General features: G+C 41.3%; 2 protein-coding genes and 1 long non-coding RNA gene across 7 annotated transcripts; 1 reads left to right on the forward strand and 2 right to left on the reverse strand.

Annotated features, from left to right (window-relative positions):
* Positions 1–2,717: 2,717 nt before the first annotated feature.
* Positions 2,718–11,547, reverse strand: LOC119476378 (septin-5-like). Its single transcript, XM_037749824.1, has 13 exons — positions 11,355–11,547; positions 9,991–10,053; positions 8,375–8,725; positions 6,891–6,987; positions 6,615–6,701; positions 6,379–6,502; positions 5,020–5,154; positions 4,768–4,885; positions 4,589–4,690; positions 4,410–4,506; positions 3,672–3,834; positions 2,958–3,060; positions 2,718–2,887 (listed from the first exon to the last, which is right to left on the reverse strand). The coding sequence occupies exons 1-13, from the start codon at positions 11,457–11,459 to the stop codon at positions 2,816–2,818; spliced, it is 1,617 nt and encodes a 538-aa protein (XP_037605752.1). The 5' UTR covers positions 11,460–11,547; the 3' UTR covers positions 2,718–2,815.
* On the forward strand, positions 10,652–18,541 carry LOC119476381. 5 transcript variants are annotated; one of them, XR_005204011.1, is made up of 5 exons: positions 10,652–11,008; positions 11,775–11,802; positions 12,622–12,751; positions 14,184–14,296; positions 18,404–18,540. It is a non-coding gene; the product is annotated as an uncharacterized LOC119476381 (long non-coding RNA). The 5 variants fall into 5 exon arrangements; XR_005204009.1 differs by having other exon boundaries at positions 10,652–10,994; XR_005204013.1 differs by lacking the exon at positions 14,184–14,296 and having other exon boundaries at positions 10,652–10,994; positions 18,404–18,541.
* LOC119476376 (LIM domain kinase 1-like) lies at positions 12,000–23,916 on the reverse strand. The gene is made up of 15 exons (XM_037749820.1): positions 23,453–23,916; positions 20,286–20,424; positions 18,763–18,872; positions 18,418–18,591; positions 17,790–17,895; positions 17,058–17,329; positions 16,786–16,975; positions 16,554–16,640; positions 15,488–15,619; positions 15,342–15,401; positions 15,191–15,256; positions 14,769–14,955; positions 14,135–14,190; positions 13,796–13,953; positions 12,000–13,254 (listed from the first exon to the last, which is right to left on the reverse strand). Exons 1-15 carry the CDS (start codon positions 23,494–23,496, stop codon positions 12,654–12,656), a joined length of 2,382 nt encoding a protein of 793 aa, XP_037605748.1. The 5' UTR covers positions 23,497–23,916; the 3' UTR covers positions 12,000–12,653.

Raw genomic sequence — 23,916 nt, forward strand, 5'->3', positions numbered from 1 at the left:
GCTTCGTTTTTTTGTTTTTTTTATATACAAGTATGTTATAATAATGTATAAATCCCCAAATACCTCATGAAACAAGGAATAATCTGACAACATTATTCATATTCAACATTATTACTATTAGTTATTCTCAGACGGATATCGCTGTTTGTTGTGTGTAGAGGTGTGTATGGGTGTTCAGTAGTGCGGCAGCGGCATTGAAACGAGATGCAGACAGACAGAAGAACATGTCAACCTGCTGCGCCGCGCCACGAAGCTTCAAATACCTGAGAATAACTAATATTATTACACGGCTTTGTTGACTACTCAGTTCTGATTGGTCAATCACGGTGTTCTCGGGGGTTTATTTCACAATAACCGGTCTGCGTTGGGGTGCGGCATCGCCCTGTTGGGGTTTATTTCACAACAATGACTGTTTCGCTGTACATTATGCCTTACATAATTCATGTTGAATATGAATAGTGAATAATGTTGTGGGATTATTCCTTATTTAATGGGCTATTTTGGGATTTATACCTTATTTTTACATACTTATATATATTAAAAAAACGAAGCATTCGAATACTGATTTAGAGATCGATAACAATGGCAACGGTGGAAGCTTCAAAACCTGGTATTCAGGACAGCCCTATGACCTTGAAAACAAAAACTCTTAACTCAAGAAACAGCGTCCTGCATTATATTACATACAGTATGGGACTGTGGTCATGTGACAACCTCAAACTGCTGAGAAGATTGTGAGCTGTGGATGAAAAGCTCCAGAAAAAGCTAGTAAGGGGACCTTGAGTTACTATGAGATAACGTTTTTCTCATTTAAAAAGGTCTTGAAAAGTTTAGATATTGCACAAAAATATTGTCAGAAATATTGTTTAGGCCTAAGATTAGTTTACATTTTATTGCAGTTTTGTGAATTTGGCAGCGACGTGACCTTTTTTTTTATTTACAACAAAACGCGCGCCAAAATCCTCTTCTACGCCAGTCCAGCAATCGGTTTCAAAATGTGTTGTGACGCCCACTTTGTTTTGTGTGTGTGTCTTCTGTGTGCGTACAGTATGTCTGCGTGTGTTTACGTGCACACGCTCATTCATGGCTTCACAGCCTTTCTTGCCAGCCTATACATGTCACACCATGAAATCTCCCATCGTCGTATGTAGTCAGTGTGGCGTGGATGTGCTCCTCGCCTCTTCTGCTGTTTCCGTATGTTATGTCTGTATACGTGACTGTATTCAATATGTTTTATATTCTGTACTATAGTTAATCCTACTGTACCTGTAGCATGGCTGTTTTTTGGTTTGCCCTGTGCATGATGGAGCGTGTGTGTGTGTGAATGTGTGTGCGTGTAGCAAGCAAGCTATTTTTTTACACAGAGGTGATTTATGGTATGAGCCTGTTTGGATGCTATCGTGTGTGCCTACACTCAGTTTTCCTGAACACTGTGACAACTCTGGCAAAACACGAACACATTGAGCGAATGGAAGAGACAAAGATTTACTGTCATGATTGTTTTTTTTTTTTATGTTTTTAAGTTTTTTCCATTTTGTGAGTTGGACTGAGACATGGAGTGGAAATAGTAAAAAAACGAAACAAAAAAAAAGTTGTTGCTCTTTTCTTGATAACATAATGTCTAATATTCGATTTGAGTTTTGTAATATTTGTATGTACGTATGAAAGTTTTGTAAATTTGTGATGGTATGCACGTTTCGGCATATGAGTGTATGCATCTTAAAATTTGAAATGCTTGTTTCTTTTTGGTTTTGCATGTAGATTGCCGTTTAGTTTCTTTTTGTTTTTCTGTTTATTTTTGGGACCATGTACAATACTGTATAACGTGGGCAGGATCTTGGACCTCATGCTACATTGATATTATATATGAATATAAAAACATGTTTTCCCTATGGAGAAAGTTTTAAGTTATATATCGCCTGTACACTTTGGGCTGCCTTTTAGATCTAACTGTCCACTGTTTAAGATAACAATGATGATAATGGATAAAACATATTAATGATGAAGAATTATGCTGATGAAATAATAAAGATTCTTAATAAATCTTATTACATTTACAACACATCTTGCTCCTGTATTTATTGGTCTTGTGTAAAAATAGACATAAACCGCAGTTTAAGCTTTTTATTGATATTTTTTTTACTTTCTTTATCTTACGAAATGGCAAAATTAAAGATTAAAAATACAAAAAAATAAAAATACAGTTGACTCACAAGTAATAAAACATGAAAAATGTAATTTAAAAATGTAACGTTAACATCACTACAACCACCCCTAGATGGAAGTGTTGCATCCTTATCAAGGTGACTAATCAAGGAGCCGTCCTGGAGGACATTAATTAAATTAAGGGGATAAAAATAATTATTGTAGCAGCATCTAGGGATGAAGTAATACCTGAAAATCACAGAATCAATCCACCTGTGACCAGTGGAACATACATCTCCTGGCTGCAGGTAAGAAAAAATGCACAGGAGTTTGCGTGGCTGCGTTTACACTTGTGCAGAGTTTGAGTGTAAAGTTCACTTGTTTCTTTTCCTTTTGTTGTTTCTCATCAGCCTTCTGAGAGGAGCTGGATCAGCCAATCGGCTCGCTTGACACTTGTTGTCTCTGCGTCGACCCACAGAAACGTTAGTGTATCCTCGGAGGACCATGATTCCATCCTCGCTCACTTTAAGATAAGTCCTGGGGAACAGCAATCAGACAATCAATGCTGCTACTTTCCTTTTCGTACAAGTTCCATCTCTTTTTATTCATCATGCATCATAAATGGGGCCTCCTCTGTGTTTGTCTCCTCTTCCAGGGGAGTCCTCAGAAATCAGACACCCTCTCTCTGGCTGTGCTGCATGTGTTCCTGGACTCTCTCCAGCACCTCCTGCATCCTCCTCAGCTACAGAGGGGAACAAATGAAGTGAGTGGCGATCGCCTCTGTGACCTGTGTGAACGAACGAGTAACGTACCTCTTCGTCCTTCTCAAAGATGAGTTGCTCCGTCTCGGAGTCGGCGGCAGCCAGCGGCAGAGGGAAATCGGCTTCGCTCCGCTCTCGATGCTTCTCGCGCAAACTGAAATCCACATTCACACGAAGAACACAACCTGCGTGAGCATCTGTAATAATGAGGGCTGTCGATCGATTCAAATATTGAATCACTATTAATCGCATGATTGTCCATAGTTAATCACCATTAATCGCATTTTTTTTATCTGTTCAAAATGTACCTTAAAGGGAAATTTGTCTATTATTGTCTAGTATTTAATACTCTTATCAAACTGGTACCCATCGAACCCACTTTCATTGTCATATCTTGAGGTCAGAGGTCAACGGACCCCTTTGAAAATGTCAGTGTTTCCTCAGCAAAATTTTGCGTAACTTTGGAGTGTTATTTAGCCTCCTTCGCAACAAGCTAGTATGGCATGGTTGATACCAATGGATTCCTCACGTTTTCTAGTTTTATATCATGCCAGCATCTTCACTCTAGCTTTAAAACTGAGCCTGCTACAACCTAAAAATCGCAAGCTGCGATGCGTTATTATCGCATTTACTTTGACAGCCCTAATAACAATAGATAATAATAATAATCAAGACTTGTGTTAAACTCCTGGATGCTCACAAATAAGCAACTACGGAGACAGAATTTGACTGACTCATCGAAGTCCGCATCCTGACTCCACCCACCTGCGTTTCTTCTCCTGCACCACCATGCGCGTCATGTTCTGGATGCACTGGGCTCTGTAGTTTTCATAGTGCGTCTCGCCCGTCACGTCCTTCAGATCCTGCATGTGCGTCTTCACCAGCATGTTCCTCAGCATCAGGAAGTCAGAGTGATCCGGGTTCTCCACTGACCATGCAACGACAACGTGTTAATGGATCTATGCTCAAATCATAACATGGCAAACTGCAGTCCAACAGGCAACAACAGCTGTCGGTGTGTCAGTGTGCTGACTTGACTATGACTTGCCCCAAACTGCATGTGATTATCATAAAGTGGGCATGTCTGTAAAGGGGAGACCCGTGGGTACCCATAGAACCCATTTTTATTCACATATCTTGAGGTCAGAGGTCAAGGGACCCCTTTGAAAATGGCCATGACATTTTTCCCTCGCCAAACATTAGCGCAAGTTTGAAGGGTTATTTAACCTCCATCGCGACAAGCTAGTATGACTGGTTGGTACCAATGGATTCTTTAGGTTTTTTCTAGTTTCATATGATGCCAGTATCCTCACTCTAGCTTTAAAGCCCGCTACAACCTCCGAAAGATCGATTGTGTTAATGCGTTAAAGAAATTAGCGGTGTTAAAACTAATTTGCATTAACATGTTATTATCACTTTAACTTTGACAGCCCTAGAAATTACAATAACTCTGGAAAACATTTGAAAAACTAGAACTATCGAGTGTGTGTTTGTGTACGATACCTTCTACCACCCCCCAGGGGTAGGAACGACCCCTGAACTTGCGACCTTCACTCTCCACCTGAACATTACTGCCAATTACTGCAAACGGGACGCTGCCCTGCAGAGAGAAGCAAAGACTGTCAGTCTTAACGTGGACGAGACGGCACATTTCAACCATGAGAAAAATAGAGTTAACTAGCCTTGAGTATCTGGTCCTGCTTTTTAAAGTCCTCATCCTCATCTGAATCACACTCGGGAAACTGGTAGATGTTGATGCCAAACTGCTCGATCTCCTCTCTGATCTAGAGTACATTGAATCAATAATGTTTGAGAGAAAAAGACAGAAATAGAAATAATGTGTGTATTTATGATCTCGTACCTTCAGCTTCCTTCTGTAGACCTCCATTGGTGTCAGGGTGTCAGCTTTGGCCACAATCGGAACTATGTTGACTTTGTCATGCAAGGCCTTCATACACGCCACATCCAGAGGTCGAAGACTGATGGGAGAAAAACAAACATACATGCGTTTGTGTAAATGCACACACGCAGGACTACGCCCAAAATATATTGTTATAACTCTGTTTTACTAGTTAAGCTTCATGTGCAGAGGTAAAACAAGTTGTCAGCGTACCCGTGGCCAAACGGAGAGATAAAGTAGAGGCAGCAGTGGACTCGGTTGTCCTGCATGTTCCTTCTGTTCAACCCGCTCTCGTCTCTGAAGAACTGTTCAAACTGCTGGTCGATGTAGTCTTCTAGTGGCTTCCAGCTGATGCAAACATACAATCTCTGAGTAAAAAAACAAGCCTGGCAGATAGCTGACAGTTTATAATGTGAGGATGTGAAAATAAAAGCGTCTTCAGTGTGCTTCTGATGCCGTAAGTTAAAGAGCATGGAGCCTGTTGAGGCTCTAACTGTCAACTATGTCCAACAGAGCAGCAGTGTGTCATTTCTGAGTCAAGCTGGTGAGAGTTTTAAAGGAACAGTGTGTCACATTCCGGGGGACCTATTTGCAGAAATGGAATATAATATTCATAACTATGTTTTCATTAGTGTATAATCACCTGAAACTAAGAATTGTTGCGTTTTCGTTAGCTTACAATGAGCCCTTCATATCTACATAGGTAGTCCGCAATGTTGCTCCGCCATGTTTCTACAGTAGCCATCGAACCAAACACCGGCTCTAGAGTGAGGCTTTCGCATTTTTATGTTACCTGAAAGCCACCGTAGTCGCAGAGTGCAAAACCGTGGTACCGCCAGCCGCCGTCAGACTTTTGTTGCTCCTAATGAAGTGTTATTATGGTAAGGATGGCCACTGAGCGAGGTGAACAGCGTTACCACGGTTTTCTCACTCACTCATGTTACCGCAGTCTTGGAAAGGGAAGAGTGAGGGGAGAGGTACTCAGTTGGTTGCAACCTGCAACCACACCACTACATGCCGCTAAATCCTACACACGGGTTGCGTCTGAAGTCCCATACTAACATGCTATTTAGTACGCTTAAACAGTATGTTAGATATTTAGTATGTCCTAAACCTTAGTATGAAACCAAAGTACACAAATGACATACTATTTCTATGGTGGCATATACAGAATATCCCACAATGCAATGCGGTAGTGGCGACAGCTTTCATAGCAGACGTTGACGGACAGCTCTGTAATGTCAATAATGCAATTTAACTGTAGAGAGATTCCACTTTGCTAGGCGTAATATTTATTTTAAAGTAATTCAGACTGATTCTCACAAACCGTCTTTTTGGTCACATGAGGTTGGCACGGGTTACTATGGTTACACGTCTCCAACCGTAAAGCAGGCTCTCAGGAAGTGACGACGTAAATTAATGTGAAAAGATACATAGTACTGTTTATTCACACAAAAGTATGTTGAACGATAGTACACCTATTGAGTATGTAGTGCATAGTATGTGATTTCGGACGCAGCCACTGTACCTTTAAAGAGGAAAAACACTGCAGGCGCATGTTGATGACCTCACCTTTCTGTGTCGTTGACGGCGTCTCCGAACCCTGGTGTGTCGATGATGGTGAGCCTCACTTTGATTCCTTTCTCTTCGATGGTAAGTGCGTTTTTGACGATGTCGACTGTTTGGTCGATCCGTTCTGCAGAGCACAAAGTAACACAAGTCAACAGTGTGTAAGCTTATGATCTACACAGAGACCATTCGTTCGTTTACATGGGCCGCACATGAATAAATAACAGAACTAATCTCACCTTGTGCGTTGGGAACCTTCCTGTCTTTGTAGAGGTCCGTGAGGAACAAACTGTTTATGAGTGTGGATTTACCGAGGCCAGACTCCCCTACAGAGAGAAAGAGACAACTCTGACTCTCGAAGTAGCACAAGGAAAATATCACTCCCAACTGTTCAAGTACACACAACACCAAAACCCACTAATTTGTTGTGTGTCTTTAAAAAAAATCCAACCTGCAATACAATTTCCCTTATAGGAGAGATGTTACTGTCCGTCATAACATATGGGAGGACTCACCTGCTACCATAAGTGTAAATGTGAAGCCTTTCTTCATCGTCTTTCTATGAACCTGATTGGGCAATGTGGCAAAACCCACATACTCCTTGTCCTGATCCTGCAGAAAGAAAACACAAACATAAACATGTACATACTGTATGTATGTGCATATTGTTTCTAAGTAAGGATCTGACCCTCGTCATGATCTGTATCCTCTGCTTCACAAGTCTGTGAGCTGCACTGCAAAGCATCATGGGGCCTGACCTCATGTTCCCTTTGACCCAATAGCATCAGAGGAAAGACTGAGTGAGAGGAGGAAACGATAGACTCTCTAACCTTTATACCTCAACAAAGGTGCACTTTGGGTGTAGAACAGAGAAGTTTGGTCTAATGCTTGTTAACAACGTCGACACGTAGCTCTGTTTGATCATCAAAGTTAATGTCTGTCCTCCGTATTAACCATAGCCCGTAAATAAGAAGTGGTCTTATTCACTGTGATGTTACACATTGGTTTGTGGACTGACATTTTGAAGCCTCGAGTTTGGCATTTAGGCTGTCGCCGTCTTGGTTTTTCGCAATCTTGGTTATTTGCAACCAGAAGTGACACAAGAGGGTGGAGCTAAGTACAACCGAACACTGAATAAGACATTTTGACACCTTTTCCTAACTGGACGCGATGCGAACAAGCGAGCGAACATCAGATTGTTTCCGTTTTTTACTAAATGAAGATGTTCTAAACTGCTCCGTGCATCAGCGAACAGACAAAGCGACGAGTCGTTTGTTTGAAAAATCACTCGCCCTGGCTCTATTTATGCAAAGTTTCGCGCAACTCCAACCTATTTTTTCACTGGTCAAAATCGACGATGACAGTAGCTGACAGTTAGCCAATATTGCTCTCTCTATGTAATAGAGAATGACATCGCTCGTAGTATATCTGGACAATTTTTCGCGCTCCATACGCCAGAGTTCGCTCGGTCGCTGCATGTAAGGAAGAGTTGTAGTGCGACCAAAATGATTATTATTAACTTTCATGAACTGAAAACACACTGTGAAAGGGTTAAAGTTGTAAGACTAAAACACGGACAACGCTGTGGTAGCGACCTGTCAATCACAAGGTAACCACACCCTAAAGCATAACCTGCTTTATGGTCTATTTGACTCTAAATGGGACCATAATTTACTAAATGAACATCATGCTGTTTTGAGGAAGACTTGAAACTAGCGATTGAGACCATAAACTCATGTTTACAATGTTTACTGAGGTAATAAATCAAGTGAGAAGTAGGGTCACTCCTATACAATCAGACTTCTTTTTGCAACCAGAGGAGTCGCCCCCTGCTGGCTATTAGAAAGAATGCAAGTTTAAGGCACTTCCACATTGGCTTCACTTGAGGATTCGGATGCTAGAACATACAGTATGAGTTCAGAATCGTGTAAACGTTAGGAAATGTATAAAACAAACATCATATCATTTTGGGGGCTTTTTCTCACACACAGAAACACACCTCTGGAGAGTCATAGGGGTCAATGCGTGCCCAGGGGCTCTGTGGACGTGAGGCCGGGCTGGGCGGACACTCCACAGACACCTGAGAGACGAGCTTGACACGACTTGGTCTCTGAGGGACTGTCGGAGAGCCGGCCGGTTGGCAGGGGACGTGACGGGGCAGAGAGGGCGTCCCGGGGAGGCTGGGGCGTCTCCCGTTAATTGCCATCCCAGTTCCATCTGCCTCACGGTGGACTGGCGCCTGGTGGTCTGGTGTCTGGTGCCGTTCGCTAGGCTGAGAGACGGGAGGTAGATCCCTCATGGCGTAAGGAAACTGAGAGTCCTCCTGGTCCTCAATGGACAGACTGGACAACTGTGACAGGAGGCAGGAGAGTTACACATCATGGTTTTCATATGGACAATCGAAAGTCTCAAAAATATAACTCACTTTTAATCAAAACTAAAAAGAAAGTGATCTTTTCCAGGTTTTAGGACTCATTCCTGTAGCACTCTATAATACATGGTCTCTTCCTTTATGAGCAGTTACAGTCATTACAGTTAGGATTGTTATTCCATGCAGGACACTAAAAACACCGTTGTAGTGGCTACTACCCTTTCCTCGCTGATTAGCCCTGACTTGTGATCCCATTACAGAGGCCTCCACCCATCTGTCCAGGCAGGGTGGGGAGACGAACAACAAAGAGTCTGGAGTTTAGGAAACACTTCGATCAAACTGGATATACTAACTATACTAAGGTGATAGTTTTTTTTATCATTTTAAGGAGCATCTTTCAGTGTGGAGCTTATATACGCGTAGCTAGAGGTTAAAACTATTCATCAAGGCCATATGACTGACCACGCAGCCCACACCTGCAAGACAGCAGAGAGAAAAACCCAGCCCTCAGTGCTGCTGGCTTGATCAGGGTTCATCCGGCGTCCCTCTACCTGTCAGCTCTCATTACCCACAAAGCTTTGCAAAGGGCTTAACCCAGCTTCTAATGCTCTGACAGGGTGGGGGGTTGAAGAGATTTAACTCTTAAACACACACACACACACACACTAACACACACAACAAGCTATAAACACTATCATTAAAGACTATTCTACAAATGTGCCATACCTCCTTTTCTGAGAAAGTTGCAGCTTTTTTTGAGCAGACGATAGCGTAATGGGAAAAATGTATAAAAAAAGTCACACAAATGCATAGAGAATTGATGTATAAGCCAGATGAGAACAGCAAGATATGGCTATTATAAAGTAAAAATAAAAAGTAAGTAGCCTCACTATAACCCTCCTGTTATAACACCATTTTCTCCCATAGTTTATATCACACATGTGCATGTCACTTACTAACAGCATCCTCCTGATGCACATTAAAATGATGCACTACACTTTTTGTTTTTCTTGTGTAGCAGAAATTGATTTGCCACCCTGTGTTGTACAATGACAATAAATGAAACTTGAATAATACAAAGTGCCATACATAAATATAAATCCCTGCAGGAGTGTTATAGGCTGTTATATTGTTTTTTCAATTAACTGAGTAATTAATATTGCAGAAAATATCGGTTACTTCAATAGATCAGTGATGCAACAGAAAACCTTTGTGTATAAGTGTATTGAGTGTTATAGACGTACCTCTCTTACTGCTGCGGTACCTAACGGGAGACGACATGTGATCCATGATGCCAACTTCTCAAACTGTCCCCCAGATCAGAGGAGGCAGAAAAATGGATAAAACCACAATGTGAATGATACAAACTTTACATGCACTAGCTAATACAACGTGATGAGGCATATGGTGCGTGTGTTCAAGCACCGACTTAGCTGCAGGTGCAGTCCGCTCAGTGTGCCGCTGTGACGTAGCAGGCAGGGTGATATTACCATGGTGATAATGGTGATATTACCATGGTAATATCACCCGAGCAGCCAGGTGAGATGACTTCAGTGCAGGATGTTATCAACAGCTAGGTAACTGCTTACCACTAAGTTACTACTAACAATAATTATAATAATAGTAATTTATTAGTATTTTTGTTTTGAAAAAAAATTATAGTAAAGTATGTCGAATATTTTCATGAAAAAAATCATACTATTGTATGTCAAAAAAATTCATGAAAAAAAGTAAAAGTATATTATGTCGAAATATTTCATGAAAAAAAGTCATGTCGAAAAATATCATGAAAAGTCATAGTATAGTATGTCGAAACATGTCTTAACATACTATATTATGACTTTTTTCATGAATTTCGACATACTTTACTTTTTTTTTCACTAAATTTGTCGACATACAATACTATTATTTTTTTTTATTAAGTTTTTCGAAATACTATATTATTAATTTTTTTCATTAATTTTTTCAACATGCTATACTATCATTTATATTAAATTATAGTGTATACAACTGCTATTATTACATATTTCCATGATTATGATCAACATTTTGCAAACTGTTATACCAAATCAGTTTGTGTGCCTCTCATGTAGCATTAGCTAGTTAGATAGCCACGCAAAACTCTCGCGAGACTCGCTACCCGACGACCTATCCTTACCTTGAACTATTTGAGGTCAATGCCTAACCTTAATAATATCGCGAGTTTTCCCAGCTTGCGGGCTCCCTTCTAGTCCCTAGCCACTACCAGGTAACAACAGCTAGGTAACTGCTTACCACTAAGTTACTACTACTACTACTACTACTACTGACTAATAATGATTATAATAATTTAACAACTGCTATTATTGCATTTTTACATGATTATGATCAACATTTTGCTAACTATTATACCAAATTAAAGCTAGTTTGTGTGCCTCTCATGTAGCATTAGCTAGTTAGCTAGCCCGGTTCGGGACTGTAACGGTCGTGTCTAGAAGGGAGCCCGCAAAACCTCTCGCGAGACTCGCGTCCCGACGACCTATCAATGCCTGACCTTAATAATATCGCGAGAGTTGTCCCAGCTTGCGGGCTCCCTTCTAGCCCTAGCCACTAACCAGGTAAACCTCACCTTTGGGTGGCATCTTGAAGTTTCGGACGGGGCTGAGCATGAAGTGCCGATGTAGACAGTCCAACAATGAGTGTCCGGGCAAAAAATAAATATCAAAAAGTCCATGGGAACCTTTAAAACCACTCTAGAGTCAGTGGAAACCTTTAAACCCACTTCTTTACTGGTCAACTAATCAATTTCTTCCCTGTCCACTTGTATGCTGAGCATTTTTCAAACATAAACCTTAGCTCTTAGCAACGTTTGTTGTTTGTTACTCTTGCTGGTTTCTCGTGTCACCTACCAAGACTTTAATGCTATGTTAATTAACTTAATGTTCATATTACTGTTATTGTGTACTGTCAACATATTTAAACATAGTTGGCCTATTTTTGATGCATTGACAACAGTGTTCTTGAAACAGCTACTTGTCTTGCATAAGAGCAATTTAACCTGTCAAAGTCCCCAGGAGGTGAGTATGTGATACCTGGTTCATTCATAGGTTTTCTTTTTTCTTTACATGTATTGAGGTAACTTGCGTTATACTTTCAGCTAGCATATATGTGAACTATAATACCAAAAATGTGTGAATGTTTCAGGAATAACACATTATTGGCCTTGGCCACCATCCAAGTTAAATTATACAGAACTGTCTTAGAAAAGGACTGATTTAGCTGATAATACATGTTTACCAAGATGATTTACTGCTGAATAGTGATTTAAATTTAGTCAAATTCATTTATATTTCTCTTTATTAAGTTACAGTTGTATTTGTATATGTTCACAGCTCAGTATGGTAGATGTGGTCTTAAACATTTCAACAGAAAATAACCATGCAGTGTATCTTAAAGTATAAAGTGCCATGTGTTTCACAGCTTCTGGACAAAGTTGACACTGGAGCCCAATTGATAAATTGGCTGGCCGATTTTAGCTTACCCCAGATATACTAATATCATCATAGATGTTGGCTGATAAGTAAAGAGGAATTGTAGCACAGAATGCCAAAGATATGTTTTGAGTTAATTTAGAAACAGTGTTGCCGTTACGTAGTCTGTCCACCAGAGAGCACTGAGGAATCCTTATCAAAAATGTTTGTTTCTATTATGTGCTTATGTTAATGAATACATACCAGCCAATATACTGTTATTGAATTAATATTGAACTCTGCTTTTCATGCAAAATATCCCATATGAATCTGATTTTTATGCCTCTGCATTAGTCCTCTACATACAGCTTTACGACTCTTTCACTTCCCTCCCAGTTGTTTGAATTTCTAAACTGTGCTTTGTAGATGTGCCCTGTGTCGACCATCAGATCAAGCAGTCAGAGAAAAGAGCTGTCCTCTGTAGAGCGCAGCGCTCTGCGTGTCCTTCTGGACCTGTTAGACCGGCATAGCAGTGAGTTGATGACCAGCGGCGGTGGTGAGGACTCGTCCTGGGCTTTTGGTTGTCTAGAGGGGTTTTTGTGTTCATAGGTTTCAGACCCAGTCTCGCCTGAGTCTGCGCTCGTCGACCTGCAACACGTCTGGCTCTTGTCTTGTGTGTGGTCCTTACATTGTCTACTCAAACAGGAGTGGTCGTGCTCAGTCCTCGTGTCATGGTGGTCATGCGTGGGTTGCTCTACGTCCGAATGGCTGTCAGGTGGGCTATTTTGGTTTTGGCTCTGAGTGAGGTGATTTGGCTCCGTGTGGTTATTTGCATTGTCTGAATGTGGCTTGGGGTCGGGGCTCTGTCTTTGTGGCTGTGAACGGTGTGTTTGTTCATGAGAATCGAGGGTCTCGTCCTGGTTGTGAGAGTGGTTTTGATGGTTGGGATTCTGCCAGAAGGCTCTGCGGAGCTGCTCTAACTCAGAGAGCAGAGGCAGACCGATGTCCAGGTGCATCAGCAGGTTCTCCAGCCACTCCTCCAGCTTTGAAAAGGAAGGACTGAAAGACAAAGAGTTGTGAGAGGTTGTAGAGCCTTATACTGTATATATGCTCTACTGGAGTAGTGCATTCATTAAATATTCAGTAGACTATTTTGCACAGTGTTAGTTTAGTTTGTTTGTGTAATGCATTGCTTAGAGTATTTGCTGTTTGTGTACTGTATGTGGGCTCAAATATCCGTTATGATACAATAGACTTTGTACATCAACTGACCAGAAAATAACCTCAAGACTTTCTGACTGTAGTGGAAACAGTAACAGATGAATGGAATATTTTGTTTAGGAATTTCCTTTACAACATTATACTACCAACCACAGCACTACCCCTCTAATGAAATGTCTATTAGTTAAATTTAAATTAAGTTGTTCTGTTAACTGAAACTGAACTGAAATGCACTACTGAATAATTAAAATGTGTGTTGAAACAAAATATAAAACAGATGTACTTGGTCTCAGTCTAACTGAGCAATAGTTACATGAAGCTCATACTTTGCTTCATAGGAATTTAGGTCTGCCGTTGTGTTGGATTTGTGCAGTCATACCGTTTATCAGCGTCCATGTCACAGCAGAGGACACCCAGTGGCATGAAGGTCGGGGGACACTGTGGAGGGTGGTACTGCTGCAGGAAACCGGCTACATTTAGCCCAAAGTCATGTGACCGGGGAAGGAAGTCAGGGTCAGCATTCACTCTACCTATTATCTTAGGAGGGACAGAGATAGATACGTACTCAGCTTTAAAATAAAATGAAAAGTAGGGATAATATAGGTTTGTTTCTTTGACATTTACACAACATTTTAACTCCTGATCGTTCAGTCAACACCACATTTTTTAAACACTTAATATTTTTTTTGGAATATTTTACTTTTCCAGATGTTCTTACCTCACATATCATGATACCAAATGAAAAGATGTCCACCCGTTCATCATAGGTTTTCCCTGAGAGATGCAGAGGAAAGATTGGAAAATGTGAACCACATCTTTACTGACCCTTGCTGGAGATGTAGAGATCCTGTGGTCAGTGTATTCAACCTGCTATTTGAAGGTAAAAATGCTTACAGGGATTTTTTAAGTGTCTCCTCTAATACAGAATTTAGAAAATGTAGTCCAGGCTACCAAAGGTGTTAGAATTAGTTACATTTTACTCTCATGTCTTTAGGGGTGTAACGATACATTGATTTGGATCGTTATATCGATTCAATGATCCAATATCATAGATGCAAATTGAAAACATTGATACATATCGTCATTTTTAAGATACGCCTTTATTTTGAAATTCCCATGACACGTCTGTGTCACCATTTCTGCACAAGTGCACCTCCTTCTTACAGAGCCCAGTAATAAAATTGTCAAATCATATTTAAGTTGCTTTTTGTGAGTTGATATAAATATAACTGATTGTGTTAAATAGGCATATGATATCGTCTCATATGGGCTCCTACAGATAAACACTCTGTCAAATTGGGTTCAGGTTCAGAGATTGCTGTAACAGATTGCCTGGAAACTTGTGCACTCACCATGGATCATCTCAGGGGCCATCCAGTAGGGGCTTCCTACCACGGTGTAGCGCTTCCTCCGGTCAGGCCTACGGAGATCTGACAGTGTCCCCTTTGCCGGCAGTTCCAGTGAGGATGTTGTGCTCTGATTCTTCTCCTTTAACACCAGCCTGGCTAGTCCAAAATCTGCCACCACCACAGACTGGTTCTAAACAAAGAGAGAGAGAGAGAAATGTTATATTGGTTATGTTGGTCTGTTTTTGGAGCCGGCTATCAAAAGCTAACCCTGGGAGTCTTGTTTGTTCACAGTAATTCAACAGAAGCAATCAACATGTTGATGTAACACCTCAACACAGTGGGAGAATTGTCATTTTTGTGTTAGTGTATCCGACAGTGAAGATATGTGATGTTTGCTGATGCGTGTGATGGAACCACTTGTTTACCTCTCTGACCAGGCAGTTGTTTGAGTTTAGATCTCGGTGGATGACATTCATGGAGTGTAGGTAGGCCTTGGAAGGATAGATGTTATATACATTAGAGATAATTGGTACTAGATCAAGGAATGATTTTGGATATTAACCTTGAAACACTCACCATTCCGGCTGAAATGTCTTTGGCGTAACCCACTCTTGTACTCCAGGGAAAATCCTTGTCCTACAACAACAAGAGTGATCAGCAGACTGTGTCTGTGTACTCTGATAGTCCTTATGGAGAAACATAAAAACCCTGTTTTATCATACCATTTTTATGATGGTCTCTCGGAGAGTTCCTCCCTGGATGTATTCAGAGACAAAGTTTATTCGTTTGTCTTTATAAAACAGTCCAATGAACTTTAGGACATTGGGATGCTCCAGACAGCGCATCACCTTCACCTGTACAAATTGAGAGGAAAATGTAGTTTGTAGCAACATGAAAATAGCTCACAGGTAAGATAGTGACCTAGTAACCCTCTTGATGATGTAAGATGGGGCTAAAACTGTGTTAGGGAATATTCTTGATAAAAATACAGCTTTCTTACCAACTTAAAAATTAAAGTGGGCTTCAATAGTGAAGAATGCCCATGTTCCTTAATTTAGGGCGCTTTCACAAGTCATAGTCCGTTTGGCTAGTCCAAATCAGAGTGAAATAAATACTTTTGGTTCTTTTTCTCTTTAGTCTGGTTCTGTTTCACAGTGCACAAATTAAAGCGGACCAAATAAAAACATTAATTTGCTGAGGGGTGTGTATGAAGGAGCGAATTTATCTTTTTCGTCTCGAGAGCTGCCACTTCTATTTCTAATTCTACTTCCAGGGAATTGCGTTTTTTCACTCTTCCAGTTTATCTCGAATTACTTTATCAGCGTCATTATTTTGTGGACTTTATTTAGCGTATTCTATCTGTTCTCTTTGGCCCAGATGTCAAGCAAACATCGGACTTCTGCAGAAGTCCAGGTCAGTCCTCTCTCACTCGTTTTAACCTGTTGTTTCCCTGTGTCTATCTCAACAAATGCCCATGCAGGCAGCTCGTTATCTCCTACGTTTTTGTTCACATCCTGCATTTGGTTCGGATTATGTTCACTCTACAATCAAACAGCACTAGGGTTCGCTTGGAAATGGTCCGAGACCGGTTTCGGACCGGTTGTTTTGGTTCGCAGTTGGATTACTGTGTTCAAAATTGCCCAAAGGAACCGCAACCGAGTTTAATTAAAACTGTCTAAATGTTGACTTGTTATCCCTTTAGTAGTCGCCTCAATAAAGTGACCACCAGCGCGGTTGGCAAATACAAGTGTGCTGTGAGGTTAACTTCCTGCTCTGGTGACCACTTACCTCCTTTAAGAAAGTCTTATGTGTCTCTTCATCAGAACGTATCAACTCTTTCATCACCATCACCTCCCCTGTCTCCCGATGCGTTACCTTGACAACAAGAGGTTAATCGCAACGCTGATTAATAGTAATATCAATCTTACAAAGAACTGATGACTAGGTGTATGCTACAGTCGGTAAAAATGTTTTGCGAAAGTCACCCGTAATAATGAAAGGGACAACGTAACTGCGGTACCTTGACAGCCTGTCCAAAGAAGCCCCTGCCAAGCACTTCTCCATGGATGAGGTCTGAAGGTCTGAAAATGCGATGGGTCCGATCTGCAGCGTCCACACGAAGAGACTCTGAGCGAACCATGTCTCTCCTCTGAGATAAAAGCGACAGTGCTCCAGAGGACGGAGGGCACTTGTCTATACTACAGCTGCGCCTGAGAAAGAAGAGACCGACTCAGACAGAGAGAAAGATGGGAGTGATGAACGAATCAAAGTAAGCCGAGAGTCAGCACTTACAGAATGTGTCTGGATCGCATTCCCATGGTTCCTTGGTGCTGAGGCGGTGAGATGCTCATCCTGATTGGTGCATCCGTCTCGTCCCCTGGACTTGGCTCTTCCTCGAGACTTGGGAGTTTGTGGGTTGAAGAAAGTTTGTCGCGTACACAGGGTACAGGACAGCTGATGTCGTCCTGGGGATTGTTTGAGCGAAGGAGGTCATCAGGAGTCTGCGGGTTGTGTTCAATGGTCAGCTGCAGTGGTCTGCTTGTGTCCTGGATCACACAGTTTATCTAGAGGAAAGGATATGGTGTTGACCTTTGGTTGTTACATTAGTTTTTCTGTGTTCAGTGCCCTTTTTAAAATGAAAAATAGAACCATAGGTTATATTTTAATTAGACTCTGTCTTTTCACCATGATCTTAAAATTGGAATTATTCTCCTCAGTTCTTGGTTTACTTGGCCTACTTTTAAGCCTCTGAAAATTGTGTTGGATCATCTGACTGGCATTAACATTACTGTCTTTTGAAGGCTGTTGCAGATTCATCATATGAATCTTGAGATTGTGATGAATCCGTTGATACCAAACATGTCAGGCTAGCTCACTGGGAAAGGGGCTAAATATTGCTCCAAAGCTGAGCTGTCTTTACCGTGAGGTCCTTGACACCTCAGTGGCAAACAGGAGTGTTACGGCCAGGCTGTTTGTGCCCCCTCTGGCACTTATTGCTGAAAGGGTGGGTGGTTTGAGGCCTACCTCGTCTGGGGAAATGTTGTAGACAGGGATGCCGTTGACCTCCAGTACACGGTCACCAGTGTGGACAGAGGACAGCAGGTCAGAGCTGAGGGCAGCTGAGTCTAACCTGAGGGAGAAAGACAATGAGGTGGGGAGACAGAAGACGAGCCAGGGTTGTTGGATCAGACTCTGTGTTTAGTTGGAGCTCTAGCTAAGATGATCGTGTCTTATCTTAGAGCGCTTTGAGTGGTCGGAAGACTAGAAAAGCGCTATATAAATGCAAGTCCATTTACCATTTACCATTTATCTCTCATTAATACTGCATTTAAACTGTGTATTTTAAGAAATATTCTTATTTAATTCTTATTTATACCATTCTTGCATTTATATTTAACACACTTCTCAGCATTTTGTATTTACTTATTTTCATTTATTTCTTATATATATCTTATATATATTATTATTATTTACCTATATTTCTCCACATATATTGTGATATATATTGTAGTATTATGTACATAATTTACATGTTACATACTCCTTTATTTCCATTTTCTTACATTTCTTTATGTCTTTATAAGAGCAACTGTAATCCCCCCCGGGGATCAATAAAGTATTTCTGATTTCTGATTTAGATTCGGAGACTCACCCTGCCACCATGACAAGAGGGTCTTTCTCTTGGCTGAGGTCAGTGGCGACAGTCAGGCCTTGTCGGCCGTGTGCGTGGGGAGGGAGAGACACGAGCGCCACCATGTGGGGACTTTTGGTGAGTGGAGAAGCTGACCTTGCAGCTGACACTACACCCGGACGGAAACAGTGGCCACTGCAGAATGGACAAATCAAGAGATGGAATAAACACACTCATCAGAATCATATCTATAACCAAAAATTATACCTTTTTCCATTTCACTCAGTTGTTTTTGCTTACAAATTCCTTAGCTTTCCACATGCAGCAAATTAAAAATAATTTCTTTCCTTTCAGCTTCAAACATACCAGTAGAGTTTTGTGCGTTCGACGAGCGTGTAGGTGTCTCCATATCCAATGAACATTTCACAGCTCATACACGTGAAGCATTCAGGGTGGTACTTCTGCTCTCCAGCAACCTGTTTATACAGGGAGTCAGTGTGGTAAAACCATAGACTGTATAAAGTATGGACGTAGTCTCCCCATGGGTTTCTGAAGAGCCGCTGTGAAGCTCAAAAGTGGGTGGCTCCGGCCGTCAGCATCTTGGCAGTGACAACACAGTCTAACTCCCGACTAATGAGGCAGCATGGGCTGCTAAAATGGGCAAAGAGGTGGATTGTCGGTGGAGCAGACAGCTAGCAGCTAGTGACCTGGTACGGCACCCACCTGTCACTCAAAGCGGTATCGCCCTCATTATGCCTAACCTTAAGCCTTTATATGATTTAAACGAGTGATTTATATAAAGATTCACCCCTATACAGCTGTCATGGAAAGGGATATTAGCTAAAGAGACCAAACCCGTTTTATTTTTGTACCAGGCTGTATACATGTTTATTTCTGCTGTAGAGTTGGTCATTTTAACATGGGGGTCTATGGGGATTTGTCTCGCTTTTAGAGCCAGCCTCAAGTGGCCGTTTGAAGATCTGCAGTTTTTGGCACTTCCTCGTTGGCTTCTCGGCACCAGAGGTTACCGCTTGGGTAAAACACAATGCAGAAGCCGAGGGCATAATACTGTTGTTTTTTACAAAGCGATGTTTGCTGGGGTCAGACTTTAGGGGCCAAAAGCTGCTCTGAATTATAAGAGTTCCTTCTGTGCATTTGTGCATGAAGGCATTGTAGTGTCAGGATGTTTTCAGAGGATATCCTCTGGTTTGATTGTTGAAAGAAAAGAAGCATTAACTTTCATACCAGGAAGAAACCAAGAGACAGGAAGGCTTTGAATGTATGAATAGATGGCGTAGCATGCTGAGATTCGGTATTTCTTGTTAGGATATTTGATCCTGCAGAGATTATTCCCAATACTTGTGTCTGTGAATATTACATAATGCGCATATTTGATATTTGTACGGCTTCGTCTCAGTTGGAACAAGTGGTGGCTTTGATTGATCAATAAAGCAGCTATTTTTAAAGTAGCTCACCAACTGGCAATCAATTTGTTACTGGCCGAATTCAAATTGTTTTGGAGCGAGTGAGAAGAAAAAACAGACAGGAGGATTATCTGCTTAAGTGGCTTTGGCTTGGGACTGTTTGTTTGGTCTTTAACTGTGATGTTGTGACTTTAATGAAATGTTAGTCAGCATCACCAAAGTGGGGAAGAACTGGTCAGGAAATGAGGCTTTCCTCTTATGTAGTCTAGAAGTCTGTGTATAGTTTACAGCCTGCACAGACAAAAAGTGTTTGGTAAGGAACAGTTTTACTGTGCTATGTCATTTTGATTATTCCATAATAAGAATAATTCCTAATAATTCCTATGAATTGAATCCCTAATTTGAAGTATAAATCAAGTTCATGCAGATTTCTTTCTCATTTTCAGTGATTATCAATTGTGTTACCATAATGAGTCCTGTTGCGATGGTCTCTTTGCAGCCGTGGCAGTGCTCTCCATAACGGCCCCAGTAGTGCTTCTTACAGTAGAGCTGTCCCTCTCTTTCATAGTACCAGTGAGACAGGATGCAGCCACATTCACAACACCTGTGAGAAGAGGGGAAGACACAGGGAGTAGGATGGCAAAACAAGAGAAAATTGAGATTTAGAGCAGATGTAAGACGATAGATACTTCAGATGTGTGTTTGACCTAAGCAACCTGAGCCTCGTGAACACATGAGACTTCCGAGGAAAGTCGACCTGTGAGATTGTCACGCGCGGGATCAGGTACAACACTTCCAGGTCAGTTGGACCATGAATTACCGTCGTCAGCGTAGCCTCTATTTTTAACACAAAGTCGTATTCTATGTCACTGAAACCCATCTCCCTTTCCTCTCTTGACTTCTTGAACAACAATGTGATGCTTTTATAAGTCACAAAGTGGAGGCCGAGAAATCAAGCTGCTGGTGTTTGGAGGAAATTCAGTTATCTTCGCTGCAGGGATGGTGTTAAAATGATGCATTAAAGATCTTGAATTGCTGATGTCACCGTGACAGAGATCACATTCAGCCGAATGCCAAACTAATATTGCTTCTTGGAAATGGACTACTCACGTAGGGTCATGTGTCTTAACTTGAGGTTGGTTTTTATGGGCACACCCACTCAAAGATTGCAAAACAGAGCTGGTTCCTTAAATGCTTCAGCATGTTAAAATTTGCAAACAGAAACTCTCAGTGGCATCCTGGCTTAAACTGAATGCAGAATAATACCTGTGTATAACAAAAACCTGCTTCCTTATCTCTTCAACACTACAGCCGGAGTGGGAGGGGACTTCCTGGACAGAGTACAGCTCCCATGTTTCCTCTCTCCCCACCTCAACTGTAAATGCCATGCCGTCCTTACAATAGAGAATGAAAGGGTTGCTTTTCTATTGAGAATGAAGTAATTTGGGAGTTTCCTCCAATGTAAGAGACACTTCATGACAACGTTGGAAATTCATGCTGTCTCCTTTTTTTCGGTAGTGATATATTATAGCGAAATAACTAAAACTGAAATTAACCTAGGTTCATTTTTGTTTTGTTTTTATTTGTTTTCAACCAGGTAATATCAGTTTAGTTTCAGTTTTTGTAGGATATCATTTTTATTTAGTTTCAGTTTACTAGAAACATTTTTCACTGTTTATTTTAGTTTTAGTTTCAGTTTTTGTTTACTATAATATCCCTGGCAGTCTCACACTTTGTAACACAACTTAAAGTGATAATAAGCATGATCCTACTTCTACTACTAACCTTGGTACTTATCAGTAATTGCTTTGGCTTTGAATGTGCTTGCCAGAGGCTGCTTCATTGTCACTAATGTGACAACTATACCCAGTTATTATTTTTCTTCTATTTATTCCAAAGAAACCGCTGCTGCTGCTGTTGGTGAAATGAAATGTAAATACTTTAATGAACTGGGAATAGGATCACTTTTTATGTCGTTTGTTAATAGAGAGTAGCAACATGGTCATCTATTATCATTACTTGATAGATACTAGTGGTGCAAACAGTTCTACAAGCCCATGGTTCGGTTTGTGTTGCGGTTTTTGGGTCTCAGGTTTCGCTTCAGTTCATTTTGCACATTAGTGAGAGGATAAACATAACCATTTCCAATGTGTTTTATATAATCGATTGATTGATTGATTGATGGCAATGAATGATATTTCTACATTATATGAAACCATGACACAGACTTTATACATGAAAAAAGGCAGGCTACTTAATGGTTAAGTAGGCCTGTGTTCAGATAATTGCCTCTTCTATGTCTCCTCATGGCACCTCATCAAATAAGTTTGTACGTCATTAAACGTTTCGTTTTTTTTACGTTTTCGGTTTAGCATCCCCGATAGATACCATAGCTGTGATATTGTACTTTAGGTTGACTGCAGCTTCAGTTGGAGTTGAGTAAAGTAAATACTGTTACGGTTTGCTGGGGATACAGTGCACTATGGGAAGTAGAGATCTATTAGACTTGCCTCTCATTCATTGCTGAGGAAATAATTAAGTAATAAAACCACTAGACAGCTGCAAGTCTATTTTTGACCTTCTGTCTTTGTTATTGTGCTGCTGGCAACGGATGTGGAACAACCCAGCTTCACATCTGCCATTCCACCTAAACATCTGGCCGTGAGAAGACATTTATCCTCTCTCTGTTTCCTACTGCCACCCATCTCCTCTCATTTCTCTGTTTGAAAGTATTCCCCTCATCTGGCTTGTGCTGCATTATCCACTCATGAATATCCGCTCTATTCTAAGATCTGTTCCTCTGTCACTAAAAGTGGACACACCAGCACCTGGTGTACATAAAGCAAACATGTTGTCAGGACATTAACGTAGGTCAAATGTCATGAATCTGTTGACGTATTCTCCTGTCATGGTTTCCTCCATGTTCTGTCTGTGTCACCCTGCTGGATTTCCTTTAAAAAAAATAGGAGGTCTTAAAAGGAAGAGTTTGGGGCGCCTGGGTCAGCTCAGTCGGTAGAGCGGGCGTCCATGTATCAAGGCTTGGTCCTGACCGCGGCGGCCCGGGTTCGAATCCGGCCTGTGGCCCTTTCCGCATCCACTCTCTCTCTCCCCCCTTTCAAGACTCTATCCACTGTCCTGTCATAAAAATGGAAAATGCCCCCCAAAAAAAAAAAAGGAAGAATTTGTTTTTTATTTAAATGTATTGAGTTGAGTGTTACAGGGATATTGTCTCAATGGTGTTATGTTTGCAGTATTATGTATGCATCTTTTAACATACAGTAGACCTGAGGAAGAGTAGTTGTTGATGGGGAAGAACAAAAACAAACCAAAAAAGTTGAGTTATGGATTGTTCTAGAGGTTGCTTGGATGGATACCTGGCAAGGCCATAACTTTGTCTGTTATTGTTATGGTTTTCAAAACTACTCATACTCAAAGTTAATGTGAAAGTAGACAGAACAGCAGGTCACTCATGTGTCTGTTTGTCATAGCAGACTTGTGTTTGAGGAAGTATCGCAGACTTTGGGCAATTTGCTTCTCTTTCTCTCACTTTCGGTCACTCTTTCTCTTCTTTTCTCTCACTTGCGCACTTATATACACTTTCACACATATTAATGAGAGGGATTCTTTCTTACCGTCCTTTCATTCCTCTCCGAAACCTCTGGTCTCGACGTGACATCCTGCCCTGTCAGTTCACCGATAGACAACTGTCCCTCAGAAACAATCCACCTAGTTAAGAAAGGAGCTTTTTAGCTGCATGTGTTCATGAGCATTTCCTACGTACATGTATTCTGCTTTAACCGACAGCAGGCGTTGTCTGTTTTTTACTCTCTCTCTCTCTCTCTCTCTCTCTCTCTCCCCATGCGCTCAGAAGCTTCCTGTGCATGAGTTCCCTCTCTAATGTGCAGAGAAGCTGTGTGAGAAAAAGCTCTGACCTTCTGACACCAGCTGGCCAGTCTCCCTCTGCTGGCTGCTGAGAAACAGACATATCCCAGTATAGAAGTTCTGCTCCAGCGTCCCTCTCCTGTTACATCCAGTATGTAGACCTCCTCAAGATACTGTTACACTCCTCGGCAGAGTCCACAGAGCTACGTGGGTG

Source organism: Sebastes umbrosus, chromosome 17 (assembly GCF_015220745.1).
Source record: "Sebastes umbrosus isolate fSebUmb1 chromosome 17, fSebUmb1.pri, whole genome shotgun sequence".
Classification (NCBI taxonomy): Eukaryota; Metazoa; Chordata; class Actinopteri; order Perciformes; family Sebastidae; genus Sebastes; species Sebastes umbrosus.

Coding starts and splice junctions, on each gene's coding strand:
- LOC119476378 (XM_037749824.1), bottom strand. CDS start 11,459: ATGGACTTTTTGATATTTATTTTTTGCCCGGACACTCATTGTTGGACT. Junction 8,726..9,990: donor GTACCGCAGCAGTAAGAGAG/GTACGTCTATAA, acceptor CTCCTGTCACAG/TTGTCCAGTCTGTCCATTGA. Junction 3,061..3,671: donor GTGCAGGAGAAGAAACGCAG/GTGGGTGGAGTC, acceptor TGTGGATTTCAG/TTTGCGCGAGAAGCATCGAG.
- LOC119476376 (XM_037749820.1), bottom strand. CDS start 23,496: ATGTCACGTCGAGACCAGAGGTTTCGGAGAGGAATGAAAGGACG. Junction 15,257..15,341: donor AAGACATTTCAGCCGGAATG/GTGAGTGTTTCA, acceptor TATCCTTCCAAG/GCCTACCTACACTCCATGAA. Junction 13,255..13,795: donor GACATGGACGCTGATAAACG/GTATGACTGCAC, acceptor TTTGTCTTTCAG/TCCTTCCTTTTCAAAGCTGG.